Raw genomic sequence first — 21,180 nt, forward strand, 5'->3', positions numbered from 1 at the left:
TGCCATCCAGCGTGGTAGCCCCTTGCCTTCTGTGGCTATTTAAATTACATTCATAAAATAAAACAATAAAAAATTTGGCTCCTCAGTTGCACCAGCCACATTTTGAGCGCTCGCTAGCCACAGGGTGCTAGTGGCTACCATACTGGCTGGTGCAGGCTACGGAACATCTCCACCGCATAAAGTTCTACTGGACAGTGCTTGTTTGTGCTGTCTACTCCTAAAAAAGGGACGAACACAACAAATCACAGATAAAACAAGACTTGAAACAACCCACGAGGATGGAAACTAAGAAATAGGTGGAGAGGCGAGGAGAAAACTCCTTCAGTCACAACCGGGCACAAAGTAACCTCTGAGTTTCCCACCACCCAGAGCTTGCCGGCGATCACTTTTTGACTTCTGAGTGAGCCTTTGTTTCTCACCTGCCAGAAACAGACAGGGCTGAGACCTCTGTCGGAACACGCTCAGGGAGACAGGCACAGTGTTGGATCACCTTTGAGGAGAGATCCTTGGCCAGCACGCCAGGTCGTTGCCTCTGGTTTTGGTCTGTATGATCAGGACCCCCTTTTGGGAGGCCCCCCTTTTTGCAGGGTGAGCTGTCTGCTCCTGTATTTCTGCAGAAAAGTCTGACGGGAGGTTGCCGTGTTGCTAGGCAACAGCCCCCCTCCCCATCCCCCTCTGCCCCTGGAGTCGGGCGCGTCCATTCCCGCCGAGACCTGATGGGGAGCAAGTCAGGCAGGAGGTTCTCCACCTGCCTGATCCCTGGGCAGGACCGGCCTGACGAGCTGGGACAGGCTGAGGGTGGGGTGAGCGCAGGAGAGGCCACGGTTCACCAGGGGAAGCCGGGACGCTGAGGAGGAGGCAGGGCAGCTGTGTGAAGGAGAGAGATTTGAAAGACCAGCCCTGGTGGCCTTGGTCCTTGGGGTGCCACCAACCCTGATTAATCTACAGCCCAAGACAGGGGTCAGCAAACTGTGTCTGTAAAGAGTCAGCGTGTCAGTACTTTTGGCTTTGGGGCCCAGACCGTCTCTGTCATAGCCACTCAACTCTGCTGTCGTAGGGCAGACACAGCCAGGGACAACATGTCAACGAGAAAGCAAGGCTGGGTGTCAGTGGGACTTTGTTTGCGAAAGCAGACAGCAGGGTGGGTTTGGTCTGTAGGCCCTGCTCCATTGACTGCTGAGCTAAGGTTCCGACATTCAGGAGGTGAGGTCCTGAGGCTGGACTCTCCCTGGACTGAGACCCCCCAGGACTCAAGGAGATCCCGCTTGCATAAGGGGGCCATACTTCTTTCCACCAACTGACAGCTGCCTCCCAGCAGTGCCCTGGGGCTTTTACTCATCAGGACAGCATTTAGGAGACACCTGCTTCAGCCTTAGGGTGACCCAGAGCCACTGAGCTGGCAAATTCTATGGTTTCCTCCCCATGGATGCTGGGGGAAAAAAAGAGAGCTTCCTGTCTCCTTACTGGACACCCAATTCCTGTTACCCCTGGTCCCCAGGAAAGTATCTTAGGAGCTATTGACTGGACATACAGAAAGAAGTGAAGATGAGGTGCGAAAAAAACTAAAAGGCTATAGAAAAGTAGGAGAGTGGAGACAGGTGTCCAAATGCAGAGGCAAGAGAAGTAGTTAGAGAAACGGGACAGGATGGAATCCTTAGGGAAGAATCACGTACCACGAAAGGGACCCAGGACACAGCCAGGCTGCCACACTGCAAATGAACTCCAGGGAGTTCCATTCAATTTGTAGTCTAGGCAGATGTCACCCCCTGGAGTTGTGCAGTGTACAACCTGCACAGCGGTATGCAGCATGCTCACCTCTGCAGTGTCAGAGGCTAAGCTGGTCTCCTGAGATCGGCACCAGGAGTTGGGCTGCTTTAAACCTGCTTTTAAAGACATTATTTGGAACTGGAGGGAGCTGTCAGAAAGTGAGGCGAGTCGGGGTGGTGGACCACCAGCCTCACTGTTGGCTGTGGTGAGCCCCAGAGCACAGCTCCCCACCACGCAGGTGAAGCTGCCACTTTCCAGCTCCGGTGGACTCTGCCATGCCTGGCCTTGCCTTATCATCTCGTTTTCTAGGAGCAGCTAGACCTTCAGATTTTAATGTGTAGCACAAAAGAACTGCTTTTTCACTGTTAGTAACAAATTCAGATGTCTGTCTTAAATACACCTGTGAGCCAGATTAGCTAATACACTTCCAATTCACCGCTGATGGCTTAACCATGGTCCCTGGGTCTAGAATTCAGCTTCATCCACCAGGATGCCCATCAGACCCAGGCTAGCAAATACATGGCATGAGCTGTAGAACCACCACCGAACTGCGCATGCTCCTGCGGACTGAGGCGCTCCGTAGCCTCATGGGAAGATTCTGTCAAAGGGCAGGTAGGGCTCTGCTGAGGTCGGTTACCAAAGAGACCATGGCCTGCTTGCCCATCGCCCGTCTCCATGCCCCTCGTGGGTGCTGGGTGTGCAGGGAATCAGATGCCCAGATCCCAGCTTTCTAGATCATTCCTCAGCTGGAATTTCTTTTTCTTCCACTAGATCTTCCTGGTTCGTAAATCCACGAAAATGCAGAAGAAAGTCCTCTCCCTTCGCCTGCCCTGTGAATTTGGAGCCCCGCTCAAGGAGTTCACCATAAGGGAAAGCACATACAGTAAGTGGTCATTGGGTCAGATCCTGGCAACGTGAAGGCCTCGGGGCTTCGAGCAAGTGGAAGGGGACCCGAGAGCCTATACTCTGAGGTGGACAGACACGGGTCTGAGTCCCAGCGCTGTTACTTGTTCACTGGATGACTGGGCAGGTAACCTACCCTAGGAGCCTCGGTTTTCTGATCTGTATGATGGGGTGATAGTGACCTCAGAGAGCTGTTAACAGTTCAGTTAAACAACGGTGTGCACAGTTTGCAGTCTACTGCCTGGCACATGGCAGGGGCCTAAAAGAGGCTGGCTTCCTCGCCCCCTTCTCAGGCAGGGCGTGGTTCCCAGGTTTGCTGGTTTCTCAGCTGCAGGGCAGACTACACAACTGAGCCTTTTGATGGGACCTCCCTCTAAAGCCGACATGTCCCCTCTAGGCCGTCCCTGTTCAGTGTCCTGCAAAAGGCAGCCAATCATAGGCAGAAGCTAGCCCGTTGGAAAAACTGACTGGCTGAAGTTTGGGAGGGGAGGCTAGTGCTCAGGAGTGCTGGTTTTCTTTCTGCTGATCCATGGTCACTGGAAATGTGAAGTCTTCGGAGGCCAAGTTTTAAATGAAAAAGGGAACACACAGTCCTGATGTACCGCCAGCCTCCCGGCAACGATCAGAAGATGGATTTAGACTCCCAAGGGGAAGGTTTCATTGAAGCCACAGGCTAGCATGCTGAGGTGTGAAGGCGAGTTTGGATGCTGGTCGACTGTCTCCGTAGGACGGTGGACCCCAGATTCTCACTTGCTTCTTGGCTTCATCCTGAGCAGACCTCAGTCCCTGCCACTGAGGGAGCTGAAGGCACTGAGGTCAATCTCAGGGCAGGTATGGGCTTCCGCTCAGCCCGGAGTCTGTGGTCATGCCGAGCCAAGTGGCCCCTAACGGGGCCTGGAGGAGACATTCTGGCCGCTGTGACCAGCCTCAGGTCAGCTGCAGACCCAGGTCCCCTGATGTTTTTCCTCCAGGCTTCTCACAAGGTCACTGGCATCCGGGAAAAACTCCCGCAGGCAAAGACGTCTGCGCAGCCAGAGAAGCCTGCTAATGGCTCGCCAGTTTGTTTACATTAGGAGGGAATCAGAAGGCAGATTTCAAACCCACCCTCTTTAAGACGGTGAATTAAATATTAAATGGGAAAAGGCAATTCTGAGTTGGCCTTGGAAATGTGCTAGCCAAGAAGTGTGATGTATCGAAGTGGTTTTTAAAGCTTGTCTAACATCCGAAGTCAGCTCAGCCTGGAAGCCCCTGCCCTCCCACAATAGGTGCAGCTACTGTGTGTACTTCACGTTTTCTCGGTGTTCACCTGAGGTCTCTCCTGGCTGAAGATTTTTCCTCCCCGTTTTGCTGAGACCTCTAATCCCGTCCCGGCTCCTCTCCAGGTGGCTTAAGTTGGCTGCAAGAGCCCGTGCGAGCAAAGCAGGAAGCTGCTGTGACTCGCTGCCTCAGGCCTCGTGATGACGCCCTGCTGGCCAGGGCCTGCCTCCCCTGTGAACTGCAGTGGACTGAGACGAGGAAAGGCTGGCCTTAGAAAAAAATGGATATTTCATCATAACATCTGGACGATGTGTTTCGTAATAAAAGCCACCTCCTATTTGTGTAGACTGCTTTCACATAAGTTACTCCATTAAAAAAAAAAATTTCAGTTCCCACTACTGCCACTCTGGGAGACGAGGGAAGTACAGTTATTGTCCATTTTACGGATGAGAAAATCGAGGCTCAGAGACGTTAACCTACCCCTACCTTTAACTCACTAAATTGTGGTGCGCATGATTGTGTGTTTCTGCCTGTCAGTCATGTGTGTCGTGTGTGTCTGGGGGTGCTCCAAAAATAGTAAGCAAAATAATACAACATGAGTGAAATAACTGAGGCTACAGAAGGGAAAGAAAGTCATCTGATTGAGGGGACAAGGCAGTCTTCACACAGCTGGGGCTGCTTGGAATGGTTTTGGAAAAACAACCGCACGGGTGGCATTTCAGCCAAGAAGGCGTGAGGAGTGGGTGACAAATACATGGAGACTTGAAGTCAAGCCACTCACCGTTCCACCATCTGGAAGACGTACAAAATGGCACACCTTCTTGCCAGAACATCTTTTCTTTGTTGGAAGCTTGCACACTTGGTGGGGAGGGGGATCTAAGTAAGTGAAATGAATTTTTTTTCACTTTTTTTTAATGGAGGAACTGGGTATTGAGCCCAGGACCTCGTGCATGCTAAGTACTGAGCTGTTCTGGCAAACTAGTTCTACCACTGAGCTATTCCCCACCCTCACACTAAAATTCATGTAAATTCAATTTACATCTTTCATACTGAGTTTAACCCAAAGCTGATTTATGGGAACCTTGTGTTATCCTCTCAGCTTTGCGTTCCTTCTGCCTCTTGTCTTTACTGGAGGTGGCCTGCTTGGGCAGAGAGAACTGTGACCCAGGAGGGTCGAGGGCCGCCGGGGACTCGGTGTCCCCCAAGCCCTGCCATGTGCTGATGGTCTCTCACTCCAGCCAGTCTGGCCCCTTGGCCCTGCCCAGCTTTGCATCTTGAACTTTAAAAAGAGACCGTTGTGCAATGTGCGTCTGTGCTGGTCTATTTACCAAGCCCTGGTGCATGTGCTCCAGTGAGTCAGGGAGCCTTCGCCGGCCTGTCTCTGGCCAGCGTGCGTCCTCTGCACAGCTGGTCCTGATCAGCTGCGGGCGTGGTTTGGAGGGTGCCGAGACGGCCCCGCAGCAGGCAGCGTCGCTCGGTCTTTCCTTGCTCAGGGACACTCAGCTGGTTTCCGGCATCTCTCTTTTCCAGCCTTTTCCCTGGAAGGCTCGGGAATCAGTTTTGCAGATTTATTCCGGCTCATTGCTTTCTACTGCATCAGCAGGTAAGGCCGCTTCATCTCGTGACTGCAAGCACCTGCTTGGTGTGTGTGATATGAGGGGCCCCAAGTTTTCTTGATCTGAGCCGGGCAGAGGGCACCGGGAGGCTGGCCACCTGTGGGATGTCCCTGGAAGGATTGGCCCCTTAAGTGAAAGGGTCACCAGGTCCCCTGTGCCAGGCTTAAGATCAAAATACCCACTCCCCGCCCCTCCAGATGTAAATCACACACACGCGCGTACACGCAGAAAGGGGCCGACCATGCAGACCTGTAACGTTTAAAGGTCCCTGATCATGTTTCTGAAAACTCCCCAGTGGGTGCAGTTCATTCTAGACAAGAGGGTTCCTTGAGCCAGCCCAGAAATCCCGCATCAGACTCCCCGAGGCCCACGGGGTGCCCCCGTCCTTTCTGTAAATAAAGCACTGTTTCCGTCTACGGGAAATAAAGCCCCCAGCCCTCATGTTAACAAGTGTCGGGAAGGTTAACAAGTGGGGACGGCTTTCTTCTTTCTTTCTTTTCTTGTTCACCATCACAGTTTTTGAAATCAGGGATTCTTTCCGTGAATGAGGATTGAAACTCACTGTCTGCAGAGGCGGACACGGCCTGTTCTTGGGTAGCCAGGGTCGGTGGGCATCGGTTGCCTTTTGGCGTCGGTTGCAGCCGACAGAGCAGAGACGGGCGTGTGCTGCTCGGGTTGTTTGCAGAGACCCCTCTCACCCCCATGGCATGCTCAGGCTGCCGAGCTTATGTGGGATTGGTGTGTTTCATTTTAATTTAAGGGTTGGGTTCTTTCTCAGACTGAGTTGGGTGTTGGTTGCACCTGTTGGATTAGACCCTTGAGGGAGGGGGGCGCTGAGCTGTTCACTCCTGGAGGTCACCAGGCCAGGCCAGCTGAAGCCACACAGTCAGAGTCAGTGGCCTGAGCGGGGGAGGCACTTCAGAGGGGGCCCCCCCAGGAAGAAAGGGGCTGCACCTCAAATGGACCAGGAGACACACGTGGCTGCCAGGGTGTGGGCGGGAGCCTGTGTGAGGAAATCTGTCCAAAGAGGGGATGCCAGTGCAGAAGTCCCCCGCCATCCCCAGGGATGGACACCTGGTCTGGCATGAGTGACTTTCAACACTAGCATGCCAGCTGAAGGTGAGTTGGCCAAGGTTCACACTTCACAGTTTGCTTCTCGGTGGGTGTGCCATGGTGAAAGCTCGTCACACTCGTAGAGCAGGATTTGACAGCAGCTCATGAAAGGCGCCATCTCCATCTCTCCCCGCTGTCCGTGGTCACCATAACCCGGGAGACGGCTGCCCAGGGCTGCCTGATGACAGGGGGTAAAGTACGGAGAAGCCTGGGTCACCGACAGAGCACGAAGCCGCTGTCAGGTGCTTACGGGAGCATCCCAAAGCTTTTCCTTTTTTTTTCCCCAGCTGCAAAAGTTCTTGATGTTTTTGTTTTCCCTTTCACACAGTGTTCCTCATTTATCTGACCAGTAGCTGATTTGACCCAGTCTCACCAATGTATGTTTGAAATGTTCTACTTGGTCACTTATCTGTGAAGATGCTCAAGCGGCAGAAGGGATTAGCTTGCAGCCCTGGCACTCACACGGTGGGTGTGTGCGCACTGCTCCAGACTAGAGAATTCGTGGGTTCATTAAGCGTGTGATCTGCCACGTTGGAAGTGTGATTGAGAAGGGAGACGCAGACCTCGGCCCCCGGGGCCCGGCGGGCATCTGCGGGCCCGGCGCGGGCAGCGTCCCGCTGCGCGCCGCCTGGAACCCTGCTGGAACGCGGGTTCGGATTCAGCAGGTCCAGCCAGGCAGCACCTGAGACTCTGCATTTTCAACAGGCTCCCAGGTGGTGAGGCGGAACCTGCTGGTTCTAAAACCACCCTTGGAACAGAAAGGGGCGGGATTACTAATTACAATTGCTAATTATTAAGTATAATTACAAATTCACGGGCTTTCTGTATCTGTGCACCGTACATACATTATTTCTGATCTTCACAGCAGCCCTGAAGTGAGGATCGGGAAGACACTGTGGCTCGGAGAGACAGAGATTTGCTCATAATCATTCAATAAACACCAGATACTGGATTTGAACCCAGGCCTGCTTTGAAGTCCAAGCCCATTTTATCCCCCATATCCAGCACAGCTCCGCAGACCATGGGGTCCCACACACCTGGGTCCCCGTCCCCACTTCATCTTGTACTAGCTGTGAGTGGGTGCAGGGACCTCCCAACCTCTGTCCTCCTCTGCTCTTCATCTGTGAAATGGGGGCATCAAAGCCTCCTCGCAGGGGCACGTGCCGAGCCCTGGGAGGTAAAGCGCAGTGCAACAGTAGAGGCTTAATAATAAGCCTCTGGAAATACGAGAGAGAGAGCGAAGTTAAAAAAATAAACCCAGATTATGCACGTACTGCAGCCAGCTCTTGAGTGAAAGGTGTATACCAAAGGTGGCTTTATTTTGTCTGTTATGCAAGTCGAGAGTTGAAGCCCCTTTGCTTAACAGGGTGTAGGTGAGAGGAGGTGCCTCCTTTTGTGTGTGTGTGTGTGGGGAGGCACCATGCTGAACCATGGAGAGGACTCACGCGCAACGTCTAATTTTCAAGTAGATCAAAGGCTAAAACCACCCATTAGTGAATGACAGGTGTGGCTGCCTGTCGCCTGTATCATTAAGAAAAACCAGAACCGATCATGTGATGTTGGGGCCCGAGGTCCTGCACTGGGCAGGGTAAAACCTTCAGGTCAACCGAGGTTGGTTTTGTTATATGTGGCTTTTCCCCAAAATTATCTAAAGTAAGGAGGTTTTAATTAAGTTGGTACAGCCAGAGACACATGTTTGCGTGATGCTTTGGCGTTACCAAGTTCTGGTTCTCATTCGTCTTCCTTTAGGATGGTAATGTGGGTCATTGCCTCTCCCGGGTCAGGCAGCCGTCCCCCGAGGCCCCGCCTGCTTCTTCCGGGACAGATGCCAGTGGACAGGTAGAAGGAGGCACTCACCACGAGTGCCACCCCAGGCTTGACACCCCAGGAAAGAGGAGTCTCCTGCTGCCAACCCCAAGCGTCTGTGTGAGCCCTCGTGACCCTGTTCCCCTTTACTTGTGTTTTGCTCTTTTCATCAACCTGACTAATTTGTTATTCATTGTCAACAGCTTCAAGGCTTCCAAAATTCTCCAGTCATCCAGATTTAATCTGAGTCAGCCCTAGAATGTTGCCTAATCTTCCTGTAAACAACTGCTTGTTTGATATAGTTATTTTCTTCAATGGAAATGTTCAGGGCATCTTGTGTCGACAAAACACAGGCAGGAGCTCCAAGCTTTGTCCCTCACTTATCTCCACCCCAGCCAAGGAGGGGCTTCCTTGCTGTTCTTCATACACGACAGAACCTCTCCTGCCCCAGGGCCTTTGCACCTGCCACTCCCTTTCCCTGATTCTCTGGCTGCCTTTAGATCTTCAGCCAAATGCTACCTGCTCGTGGGGCCTTCCCTGGCCAGCTCTCACTCTTGAACCCTCTTCATTTGTCCCCTTTTGCTCTTTACTTTTACCCAAAGCACACGTCCCTCGTCATCTGTTCTGTGAATTGCGCACTTGTTCGTTGTCTGCTGGCATCTTACTGGAATGAAGCCCCATGCAGGTGGGGACTTCTGTCTGTTTTGTTCCCAGCATCTGGAATAGCGTCTGGCTCGTCGTAGGTGACCATAGACATTTGTCAAATGAATGAATGAATTCTTTCTTGTTAAGACCCATGCCACCACTGAAAAAATAAGTCTTTTTCTGATAAGTCACCACAGTCACTGAATGTTCATTCATTCATTTATTTGAAACACATTCTCCCTGTCTGTATCAGGCAAGGCCCTGGGCTGAGCCCCGGGCGGAATTCTCCAGTGCTGAGAGCATGATCTTAACCCTCCTGTGTGAAGATGAGCAAATGTTAAGCCTGCCTTTGCCCTTTTGGAGGAAGCGGGAGGTCATGGTCCATACTTCTGCGGGCGGCGACGCTGCGCCCTGGCCACAGCAGGAGCCTGGGGCCAGCCCCGCTCCTTGCTCTTGGGCCAGCTGGTCTGCGATGCCACAGTGGGTGTGTTTCCCGTTCTACACGTGGTGCCCTGCTGCTCAGGGGCAGGGTTGTCACGTGAAGTCCCTTAGATCTGCCTACCTTCTCGCAGCGCAGTCCAGGGGCAGGGGCAGGGGCAGCGGCATCACCTGGGGGCTTGGCAGAAACGCCCGCTCTCCGGCCTCCCCCAGACCTCCCGAGTCGGGGTGCGGTACAGCAAGGCCTTCGGGAGTCCTGTGCACATCACAGTTAGAGAAGCGCTGCCTTAAACTCAGGGGAAGTCTTGTCTCCAGCACACACAGGACAGGACACGGGCCCGAGCCGGCAGACGGCTCACTGAGGACCTGCCGTGTGTGAGGCAGTGGCCTAGGAAATCTTGGGTGAGGATTACACGTCCCTGCCCAGGGAGTCGCGGCCCAGTGTTGAGAGCATCAAGCACATGAGTCCCTGATGTTTTAGACGTATGCTGGGCCCACCAGCGTAGTCAGCAACTCCAATATTAACTCTAGGTTGGGTTTAGCTGCCTGGAAGGCGATTTGGTCCTCGCTGCAGATACTGAAGCCACGGTGGCTGTCCCTCAGCCTGTCCCGCATGGCCAATGCAGGCAGGAGTGGTGACCCACAGTCCTATCACCAGTAGTGACAAGTTCCAGTTAGTTATGATGTGGTGTCTGCGTGGGAGATTTTAAATAGTTGTAGCCAAAACACCTCTAGGATGGAAATGAAAACAAGCCGTGTAATTTACGTGTGTTCTCTTTTTTGAAAAATCAGGGACGTTCTCCCGTTCACGTTGAAGTTGCCTTACGCCATCGCCACAGCCAAGACGGAGGCCCAGCTTGAAGAGCTTGCTCAGCTGGGACTAAGTAAGTGGTGCCCCTGCCCCAGCTCTCCTGAAATGAACGCGTGGAGCGGAGCCGGTGTCAGGCTGGTGGGCGATACAGTGTGACGTCAAAAAGTCACCCTTGGCGGGGAACGTACAGCTCAGTGGTACAGAGCGTGTGCTCAGCACGACAAGGTCCTGGGTTCAGTCCCCAGTATCTCCATTAAAATAAGTGAGTAAATCAATCAATCAATCAATCAGTCAATCTAATTACTTCCCTCCACCCCACCCCCACAAATAATCCTCCTCTCCTTGGCAAAACTCCATGAGGTCCCTGACTCACACCTGCTGAGTCTTTTTCTGAGTCAGTCGTTGAACCAGCAGCCAGAAGCAGGTGCTGAGTTTACCTGAGGAGCCCCTGAACTGCCCCCAGCATCTCCCGTTGGTGAGTTTGAGCTCCCCAAACACCCAGGTCCTAATGGAAGGTGAACTTCTGCCATGGGTGGGGCCTTCCTGTGGCGTCTTGCAGGGGGAGCGCAGTGCCTGATGCGGGGGAAGCAGCTTGGCGCCTCACGTGCACGGGTTTTATTTTAGACGAAGGCAGGGCATTGGCGGCATGTCTGTGCTTTGAGGAATTTGTCAGCAGGCGTCCAGAGTAACATCTGTCTGACTTCCCCTTGTGTTCAGTTCCGGCCCTGGTGTGCTGGGCCGGGGGTTCTGAGTGTCCTCGCAGCGGCCAGCCGGCCCCTCGCCACCCCTCCCTCCACCGCCCCCAAACACAGCACCCTGGGCCGGCCGGGCAGTGGGGGGCAGGGGCTCAGGATGTGCGATTCCCCCTGGTTTCACTTCCTGGTCCTGTTGCCTGGGAAACCTGTGGATTTGACTTTCGTAGAAACGTTTTCCTCCTCCATGGGAAGGGGGGATTCTCTGAAGATTTCAGGGCTTCAGTCTTCAGACAGACCAGCCGCCAGAGCAAGTATGTGGGTGGAAGTCTAGGATTCTGAAGGGCAGGCACCAGGATTCCGAGGACCCGAGAAGCTGTGCCACTTGCCGCAGCAAATAAAAAATACATGTGTTCTCCTCTGGCAAGTTTTCCTCTCAGTCTGAAGAACTTGTTTTGCAGAGGGTGCCCTTGCCCAGGGAGTGTGAGATTCACAGGGAAGCCGGGAGGGACACTGACAGTCCCCTGTGAGACTTGGATTGCCTCAAAGGAACCGCCACGTGGGCCCGAGGCCCGTCGGCTGGGCAGCTGGGCCGAAGGGCTGGGAACCAGAATCCTGGTAAAAATACCAGGGCGGCCTAAACGTCCCTGCTGAGAGGTCTCGCAGCCTCTGCGTGGGCTTCACCCACCTGGCAGAGGGTCTGGGACGTTTGCTGAGCTTGAGGTAACGGGGTCGGCCAGCGCGTCGGCCTCTTGACGTGCAGCTGGGCTCCGTTCCCTGCAGGGACGCCCGCGCCCCCGACTCCCGGTTCGGTGGCCGGCCTGCTAGGTGCGCTTGGTGCCGGGGCTCGTGGACGGAAGTGTCCGGGGTAGCACTTGTGTCCTGCGGAGATGACGGTGAGGAAGAGCTTGCTCTGGTGGCCGCTCACCGGAAGCAAATAAAAAGTCCCGTGGTGGGGGAGGTGTAGCTTAGCGATAGAGCGTGTGCTCAGCATGCACGAGGTCCTGGGTTCTCCCCAGGACCTCCGTTAAAATAAGTAAATAAAATAAATACATACACACATACCTAATTAACGCCCCCCCCCCGAAAAAAGTGGCACAGCAGCGGCAGTGGGAGTCCCCGGAGGTCCCAAGGGCGGTGAGCGCGGCTCCGCACCGGCCAGCAGAAGTGCATCTAAGGCCAGCCAGCGGGTACTTCTCAGTTTTCTAGTAGCCACCTTTAAGAAAATTAAAGGTGAAATTCATTTTTATAATTTAATTTATTCAATGTAATATCTGAAATATTATTTCAGTATACGGTCAGTATTTTTCAAAGTATGAATAGAACAGTTCACTTTTTTTTTTCATAGTGTTTGAAATCCAGCACATATTTTGTCCTTACAACACATCTCAATTCAGGCCCTAAATTTTCCGCAGAAATACACGGATCTGTATTTAATGATTTCATTAAATTTACAATTGAAAAAGTAGATTCACAGACCCAAGCTCCCGACCTCCTTAGAAGCTTCCCCATAACCGACCTGGGCGCCAGGTTTTAAATTTAAGCCGATTCACATTAAGAAAAATTGAAAATCGTGTTTGTGCGTTGCCCGACTGGGCTTCAGGTGACTGTTGCTCCAGGGCTGGGCAGCACAGAGCTGGGGGCTGGGGGAGGAGGAGCTGGAAGGGGAGCGGGGAGGAAGGACGAGAAGATGCAGGCAACTGCAGACAGGCCGGGCCGGGCTCCCAGCCCCAGCCTCTCCCAGGCCTCGGACCAGCCGTTCTGGGCCCCTGGGAAGGAAACCCAGTTTAAGCAAACACAGCAAGGCAGAGCTTCAGTGTGACGCTGACCTATTCCAGGTGGAAATTACAACCCTGCATTTAGCATCACCCCGGCCTCCCTTGACTGCATGGAAACCAGACCCCTCCGTCAAAGCGGGCAGGGCAGTGTGGCAGCGGCAGCCTGCGCGCCGCTGCAGAGAGCACCGTGCGTGAGCAGCCAAGGCCGGGGTGGGGGCTGGGGTTTTGGAAGAATGGGCAGCAAACGACCAGGATAGACCGTCGGACTTGCACTTAACATGTGCCCAAGCGGCTCTCCTGTTTTTGCTGATGGGACCCATGAGTGTATTTTTCCTCCTTTGGGGGTTTTAATGCTGAATGTGTAAAACCAGGCAGATTGTGTAACATCCCCCAGGCCCAGCTGCTGGTCCTGCCCGTTAAAGGGGAACTGCCCGGCCCTCTGCAGAGGGCATCCCGGGAGAGGCGGACCGCAGAGGACGCTGCTGCTTTGCCGGCAGACTCCGTCTTTGTGAAGCAAGTGGGGAGCCCCGTGGCCTTTTCCGAGTTTGCACTGTAACCAACCCAGTTCCTTTTTCCTCACCTGGGGAAAGGCCAGGCCCGCTCTGTGCAGTGGCTGAGCCATCTCCAGGGCTTTGAAGGCAAAAAGCCTCCGGAGCCTTCCTGCCAACCCGCAGCTGGGCCTGGCCTCATTGCTCCCCTTTCCAGTAAAGAAGGAATGCAGTTAAAGCAAAAAAAAAAAAAAAAAAAAGGGAAAAGAAAGAAAGAAAAACACAACACTCAAGTGTAGCGCCTCCCCCTGCAGGGCTGCACATTGCCAGGCAAGTGTGCTTTTTGGTAAGGAACAGCCAAGTGCACTGTATTTACATTCTTGTGTTCACTGATAATGACTTTCAGATTTTTGGAGCTCTCCAGCTGACAACAACCCCCCAAACCCTCCACCTCCCCATAGGCCTCTCTGCTCAGACGGTGCCGCTCCAGCCTCCCGCCAGCTCTGCCTTATAAATGGAGTGCATTCTATAAAAACGAGGACGCCTTCGGAGCTGGAGTGCAGCCAGACCAACGGAGCCCTGTGCTTCATTAATCCTCTCTTCTTGAAAGTGCACAGTCAGGACCTCAGCGGAGGCCCGCGGCGGCCCTGCACCCGGACTCCCAGCGCGAATGGCACCGAGAGGCCCCGGTCCCCCCCACCCAGGCCCCCGCCGCCCACTATTTATAGTCTGCACGCCAGCCCTCAGCTGTCCAGGACCGCGGCCCCGGCGAGCATGCCGGAAACGGCCACCCATCACCAACATGGGAACGTAGCTCTGCTTGGAGCGAAACCAACCCCCGTGCCTCCACCCCGGCTGAAGAAGCAGGCTTCTTTTCTAGAGGTGGAGGGCAGCGCCAAGACCTTGACCGGCAGCCGGCCTCGCCCGGAGCCCGCGGCCGGCCCTGCGGGCAGCGCAGGTGGAGCCCGGACGGCAGGGGAGGAGGAGGAGGAGGCGGCCCCAGGGGATTGCACAAGGGCCCAGCCCGCCGCCGCTTCAGCATCCTCGTCCCGGTCCCCGTGGTGCGGCGGCGGCAGACAGAGGCTGAGTGACATGAGCCTCTCCACTTCCTCCTCCGACTCGCTGGACCTGGACCGCAGCATGCCCCTGTTTGGCTATGAGGCAGACACCAACAGCAGCCTGGAGGACTACGAGGGGGAGAGTGACCAGGAGACCATGCCCCCCCCTATCAAGTCCAAGAAGAAGAGGAACAGCTCCTTCGTGCTGCCCAGGCTCGTCAAGTCCCAGCTCCGCAAGATGAGCGGGGTGTTCAGCTCCTTCCTGACGCCGGAGAAGCGCATGGTGCGGAGGATCGCTGAGCTGGCCCGGGACAAGCGCACCTACTTCGGCTGCCTGGTGCAGGACTATGTGAGCTTCCTGCAGGAGAACAAGGAGTGCCACGTGTCCAGCACCGACCTGCTGCAGACCATCCGGCAGTTCATGACCCAGGTGAAGAACTACCTGTCCCAGAGCTCGGAGCTGGACCCCCCCATCGAGTCGCTGATCCCCGAAGACCAAATAGGTGAGTGCCCACCTGCCTCTTTTTTTTTTTTTTTTTTTTTTTTTACTATAAAATATACTGTGGCCTGGCAGGACAGTGCATCCCGCGTTAGTTATCCTGGGGGCAGTTTTCTCCCGAGTTCAAACGAGCAGCCCGCACCGCCCTCTGGACTGATTCGAGCCGAAACACAGCTTCTTAAAGTAGACTTCACGTTGTGCCTGACTCGGCTGCCGCAGGCCAGGCTTGGGTATGTTTGGGGGAGCGACTGATGGGGACGGCAGCATGGTTCCGTTCAGGGATGGAGTGTGCCTTCTGAGGGCCCGGTTCGTGCTGTGTGTGTGACACAACTGTTGAGTGTCTTGCTCAGGTGCGTCTCCGTAGGCTGTGTGTGCACAGAAAGGTGTTCTGCTATCTTCTGAGAAGCCGTAGTTTGCTCTGCTGGGGTGGGGAGTAGCCTTTTTATGTTCAGAAGAGTGCAGAGCTCACGGTGTGCAGCTGCCCGAGTTTCCATAGTGAACATGCCTGTGTGACAAGCACCCGCTCAGCAGAACGTGACCAGCATCTGGAAGCACCCCACCCCGGGACCCCCGCCCTGTCCTCCTTCTCCCCAAAGGGTAACCACCCTGTTGGCTTCCAATCATAGAATTCTGTAAGAAGCACTCTTCTGGAGTAAGCAAAAAAAAAAAAAAAAAAAAAAAAATCCAAAGGAGAAGTTTTGTCTGTGTACCTTTAAAATAAGTAACGTGTTTGGAGGTCACATGAAAGGTGTTTGCTCTGAAGTCAGGGGGAAATAATTCCTCTATAGCCTCATTGGAGGACTGAGTTGCTGATAGTTACTTTGGCCAAGGGAAAATTGAATTTGGCAAGCTGTCTTTTTTTCCAGGGCGAGAGTGTTCAGGGATTTTTTTTTTTTTTTTTTTTTTTAAGAAGGTTGACTCTGAAAGGCTCATTTCAGAGCCCTCCTCCGCTGGGTAGCAGCAGCCAAACCAGCTACCAAACAGTAATCCAGGCAGTTTCATAAAGCAAACCCCACAGTTCTTCTTTCCGATTGGGTCTGTTTGTCGAAAGTAGTAAACAGTGTGTGGTCAGAGTGCTGTCTCTCTGTCTCTCTGTCTCTGTCTCTCTCCTTTAAGTGAGTTTCGCAGTTCTTTGATTTTCTCACAAAGGAATCAAAGCCTTGTTTGTTTCCCTGTGGCTTGTCCCTGGGCCCACGGGGCGTGGTCAGAGCGGGGAGGCTGATGACGGGTCAGCTGGAAGAAATGTGCCCCGTGAGGTGCCTCAGAGACGGAAAAGCCTTCAGGAAGACAGAGCAGCCACACAGGCCACCCAAGTCCCTGTCCCCCAGAGCCTGCCTCTTGGGGAGACCCGCTCAGACCCCAAACCTACAGGAGCAGCTTCCTCTGGGAGCGCCCGGGGGCGAGCCAGGCGGGCGCTGATGTCAGCCCTGCGCTATGTGGCTTCAGTGCCAACCAGCCCACGGAGATGGGGCTCCTCCCCGGGCAAGGAGCCTTCCCTGCCTTCCCCGCTGGCGCTGGGAGCACCAACCCAAGTGCTGGCCCGGGAAGCTCCTGCCAGCTTCTTTGCGGGTGCACTTCAGACAGTGTGCTTGCTTTGGGAGCACAAGGTCACATTTTCTCCAAAAACAAATTTGAGGTTGGCAACTTTGCTGTTCCAGGAGGGTGCAGCTTTCAATTTAAAATCTAAGGTCATATGAGAAGGGAAACTGACATCTGGGGAGCCCCTGGTTTGATCCAGGCAGCCAGTCCAAGCCCCTGCAGTGGGTCCCGGCCTCGGCCCTGTGAAGCAGGCATCTGTGTGCAGCCAGGCAGGGCTCTGGCAGGTGCAGTCGTGTGTCCCAGGGCCACACCAGCCAGGAACTAGTCCTGCAGCATTTGAACTCCCTTCTTTTCTTTTTTCAAAGTAAGTTTAATTAGGATCTTTTTTGTTGTTGCTGTTGGTTTTGACGGAGGTGCTGGGGATTGAACCCAGGACCTCGAGCATGCTAAGCACGTGCCCTACCACTGAGCTACACCCTCCCCCCTGAACTTCCTTCTGTCTGATTCAAAGCCTGTGTCTTTATAACCTTACCCTCCGCCCCCAGCTGCCGCCCGTGTTCACATTTTCTCGGCAGAAATTAAGGAGGGTTGAAAAAAATGCTTAATTATGTTGTACACCTAAAATGAATACAATGATATGTCCATTATATCTCAATTAAAAATTAAATTTTTTAACTAGAAAAATTAAGGGGAATTGGAAGAGTAGGCTGGCCCTTTGTGGAGGTGGCTCAGATGGACGCTGCCTGTGGAGGTGTGGGTGTGGCCAGCCTGAGCATTGCCACACTTTTTTTATTGGTTTGTTTTGGTTTTTTTAAGCTTTTGCATTAGAACAGACACTTCATCATGTGTTTTGTTTCCCCAATGAAACCATTAGTCGGTTTTGAAAGTGCGGTGGATGCGCTGGACTTTTGAAATTAAGAGGAGGGGGGGCCAGAGCAGAGGGTGCCCTGAGACACTCTGAACACGCCCAGCTGGAGGGAAAGATGTGGCCCTAATTATTAGAAAGCAGCGCCTGTGCGTGAGCAAGTTTAGAGTCGGACGCTGGGAAGAAAATAGGGTTAGTCTAATTGTCTGCTTTACATCTTCCTGAACGAAGGGCTCTCAAGTTTACTAAGGATTGTCAATACAGTGACTCCTTCAAGCCTCGTAACCAACGCAAGTCTGGTCCATTTGTGTAGATTTTATTCATGTTTTGCAGATTCAGGAATGGAGGCCAAGATGGGTAAAGTGACTTGCAGGGGGTCACTTTGCTGCTGGTAAGGAGGGAGCTTCAACCCATGTCTTGAGCCTAATCTTGAGATGACTCTCCAGGTCATCTGTTCATCCCCACCAATCTCACTTCCTGGGAGGGTGTGATTCACTTTGAACGTCACCCCGAGAATTCCAAGCCTCAAGTTTCTTGTGAACAGGTGTCTACTGATGCTTGGAAAGCTCTTCAAGAATGCCAGCTGGGGTTCTCTGCTTCAAAAATATCTCGTCCTGTCCGCCTTTCCCACAGCTTCTGAAGAGGGGAGCTCTGCACTGGGAGGTGGGAATTCAGATTTAGAGCCTAGACTTACAGAATTCCATCCTGAAATCAAGGAAGTTTGAAGGAGGTAGTTTGCTGGTTTAACCCACGTAGAATTAGAGCCATCATTCATATGTGAAAAATGACCCCGTGAATGCCTGTGTATATGCGTTTGGTGTATGGATACAGTGCTAACCTGTCGTCTTCAGAGAGGGGTTCTTCCGCTGCATAGAGAAAAGCCAATGTTGTCCCACCCACTGCCATGTTGTCCAAATGCTCCTGCCACGGCCCCGGAGGTCAGCACTTTCCAGGTGAGAATACAGTGATGAACGGTCCATCTCAAGAATGAAGAACTGCCAGTCTACATGGTTGTGCCCAATTGTGGAGAATCAGAGTTCTGTTTAGACTGCTCTTTAAAGTACTTCCACACACAGCCCTGCCTTTCGGGGGTTCAGGTATAAATGCCAGTGGGTTGACATCAGCTTCGCTCTCCTGGTTGGAGGATGAGACCAGATGAGTTCCCCCAGGAGCCAGCCCTCTCTGGGTTCTGGGGCCATGTAAGTGTTTCCCTGGTGAGACGCTCTCCACCCCCCACCCTCAAAAGTGGTACATGAAGGGACAAATGGCGGCTTTAACAAGGTATGTACAGCGTTTGGCAGCCGACTTAAAAGCCTGGGATCGGTGACTTCATCGACAGAGTGAGGTAAACTCACCACCGGTGTGTCCCGCCCTCCAAGGTGCAGACAAGTGCAGCATCACTCCTGGTCCCGACATGTGTCCCTCATTGGTGGGTTCTCACATCACTGCACTCTTGCTTCAGTCCCTTTCAGCCGGTGGGAGAAATTCATCCAGACTTTCTGGTAGTGAAGTCTACACTTCGCAGAACTGATCGCATCCTTGTGGTTAGTGTTTTTTATTTTATTCAAGCAAATTTTTATTCCAAAAACTTCTGATTTGATATTAATCTTGGGAAAAGCCCTCTATTTTCAAGTCTTTTTTCAAGAAAAGCAAAATCTTTCCAACTCCAAGCTTGTTAGAAATCCCACATGTTCTGTTTCATCCAAACTGCCCACCACAGACTATCAACAAAGATACAAAGAAGCCAGCCGTCCATATTCCTGAAAGTCAGTGAAAAACAAGACGATACTGTTTTGCTTTCCTTAATTGCCATCAAAATGTGTATTTCCTCTGAAGAGTATTTTAATTGTTTGAAGAAAAAGTATCCTCAAACTCAATTCCTACATATTTCAAAGAGGATGTCAGTGTACATGTATGGGAGTTTTATTTTTTTTAATAGAGAAATGATACTGAAATGTGGTTAGACACCAGAGAGCGTAGCGTGAATAAGAAAGGGGGTTTGAGGTCATTCCGTAGGCATTAAAAGAGTCACAACTACTTTGCTTCAGGTCTTTTTTTTTTTTTTTTTTTTTAAATGAGCATTCAAGTCTGACTCAAGCTTCAAGATCCAGTGTGACTTGCTTATAATTTTTAATTCATAGTTTCGTTTAAACCCTTCAGTTATTATATTACCTGATTTTTTTTCTTTCTTTCTTTCTTTTTTTTTTTTTTTTTTTTTTTTTTGATAAAGAGTTCTGAAAGTTGTAGCCGGAAAGGCATATTGGTGCGGAGTTGAGACTAAAACCTTGACTCTGCCTTCTGATCACCTGGAAGGAGTGAACCTCCTTGAATGTTAACAGGGGTGGGGGGAGGAGAAAGCTAGACCTCTTACAGCCTATATATTGTTTTTGAAAATTAGTTTAAATAGAAGCCTACAGCAAGAAGCCCTTCTTTCCCCAGGGGGCATCATTTGTGGTATAATTTTTACTTCAGGGCGCCATCATTGGGTTCATTATGTTACGTCAATCAAAAGAAGGGTCACAGCCCTGGAGTTAAGACTCTCCGGCCCGGCGTCCCGACTCCGTGACGCCCTGAGCCAGGGAGCCGTAGGCTCCGGAATTCACAAGGTGGGCGGCGGGTGGTGCGGGCGCACGAGGAGGCACACGAAGACACCTGCGCTAGGGTGTTTTCTGACTGTGTTCCTAGAATCTTCCAACTTGAGAGAGAGATAAGCACCTCCTGGACAGGAAACGAGAGGAAGCCACGTGGCAATTGAGAGCGTGACCCGAGGCGCACCTGAAGGGCCACACTGACTGGAAGCGTGGGAATCGGATTCTGAAGAGATTTACATCACTCTACGCTCGACAAAAGGACGGCTCTGATTGGCTGTTTGGCGAGGCCAGCATCCCCAAGGACCCCTGTGATTGGCTGACTTGGCGAGGCCAGCGTCTCAAAGGAAGCCTCTGATTGGCTGTCTTGGCGAGGCCGGCACCAGGTAGAGGAGCCCTCGTCCCAGCCGCACGCACAGCCTTGCCGCACTGGCCTGGTCTCCCAACAGGGACCACGTCCGGCAGACACAGCCCTGCTCCCGCGCAGACACAGCATCCACCTGGGAGGTTCTCACTTACCATCCAGGCTCAGGGGCTTCTTTCAGAAGCCAGAAGTCACCGCCCACCTCCTCTGGCGAGTCAGAGTACATATTAAATGCGTCCTGTTTTCAGTCGAGACGCCTGACAGCCCCTGCAGTGGTTCCGGGAACACTGATGCATAAATCCCCTAATGCCTGGGGAGGCCCTGTTTAGTATCCTCGCTTTTACAGATGTGGAAACAAAGCCGAGCAAGGGCAGGCCAGGATGCAAGGAGGACTCAAGCCAGGTCGTGTGGTGGCTTTTCCTGCGCCCCCCGTGGCGGCCACCCCTGCACGTGGTGAAGTCACCCCACGCCAGAGAGCCCTGCCGTCCACGTGACTCAGTGACGGTGTTGCCCTGGATCTCCAGCCCAAGGCTGAGCTTGCCAGGTTTCTGCCCTATAAAAACGTACTCTGTTCTGTTCTTCGGAAGCAAGCCACTACATGCCAGTCACACTCCAGGGATGAGGGTAGAATTAAGCACCACCTCCCCGAGGCCAGGAGATCTACATAAATTATGTAGAATTTTTCTGTAAGGAAGATTGGTCTCTTTCCACTGCCTTCAGTTTTATCAGCCGTTTACCAGAAGGCACTGAAGTAAGTCTGCCGCTTTTCAAACATAAGGTGTCCTATGAATGTAGTGTATGCTTTTCCGTGAAATGCCCTTCCTTGAAGCCCTCCAAACTGAACAGAAATAGAAGTGAGTAATCACCACCCCAGTGCCTGTTGTTTTTATTTTGGTGTCGCCTCTGCTGGGCTGGTGGGCTCTTCCTTCCAGTGCTAAGGCATCATTTATTAT

General features: G+C 52.8%; 1 protein-coding gene across 11 annotated transcripts in view; it reads left to right on the forward strand.

Moving 5' to 3' along the window:
- The window catches only part of RIN2 (Ras and Rab interactor 2), a 196,999-nt gene that overhangs the window by 158,290 nt on the left and 17,529 nt on the right, over window positions 1–21,180 (forward strand). For all 11 annotated transcript variants that reach the window (XM_031434317.2, XM_031434316.2, XM_064475918.1 and 8 more), the window contains 4 exons: window positions 2,539–2,650; window positions 5,458–5,530; window positions 10,338–10,429; window positions 13,721–14,875. In XM_031434317.2, coding sequence (XP_031290177.1) covers window positions 2,539–2,650; window positions 5,458–5,530; window positions 10,338–10,429; window positions 13,721–14,875 — 1,432 coding nt within the window. The remainder of the gene's footprint in view (window positions 1–2,538; window positions 2,651–5,457; window positions 5,531–10,337; window positions 10,430–13,720; window positions 14,876–21,180) is intronic.

The sequence above is a fragment of the Camelus dromedarius genome, chromosome 18 (genome assembly GCF_036321535.1).
Source record: "Camelus dromedarius isolate mCamDro1 chromosome 18, mCamDro1.pat, whole genome shotgun sequence".
NCBI classification, from domain to species: domain Eukaryota; kingdom Metazoa; phylum Chordata; class Mammalia; order Artiodactyla; family Camelidae; genus Camelus; species Camelus dromedarius.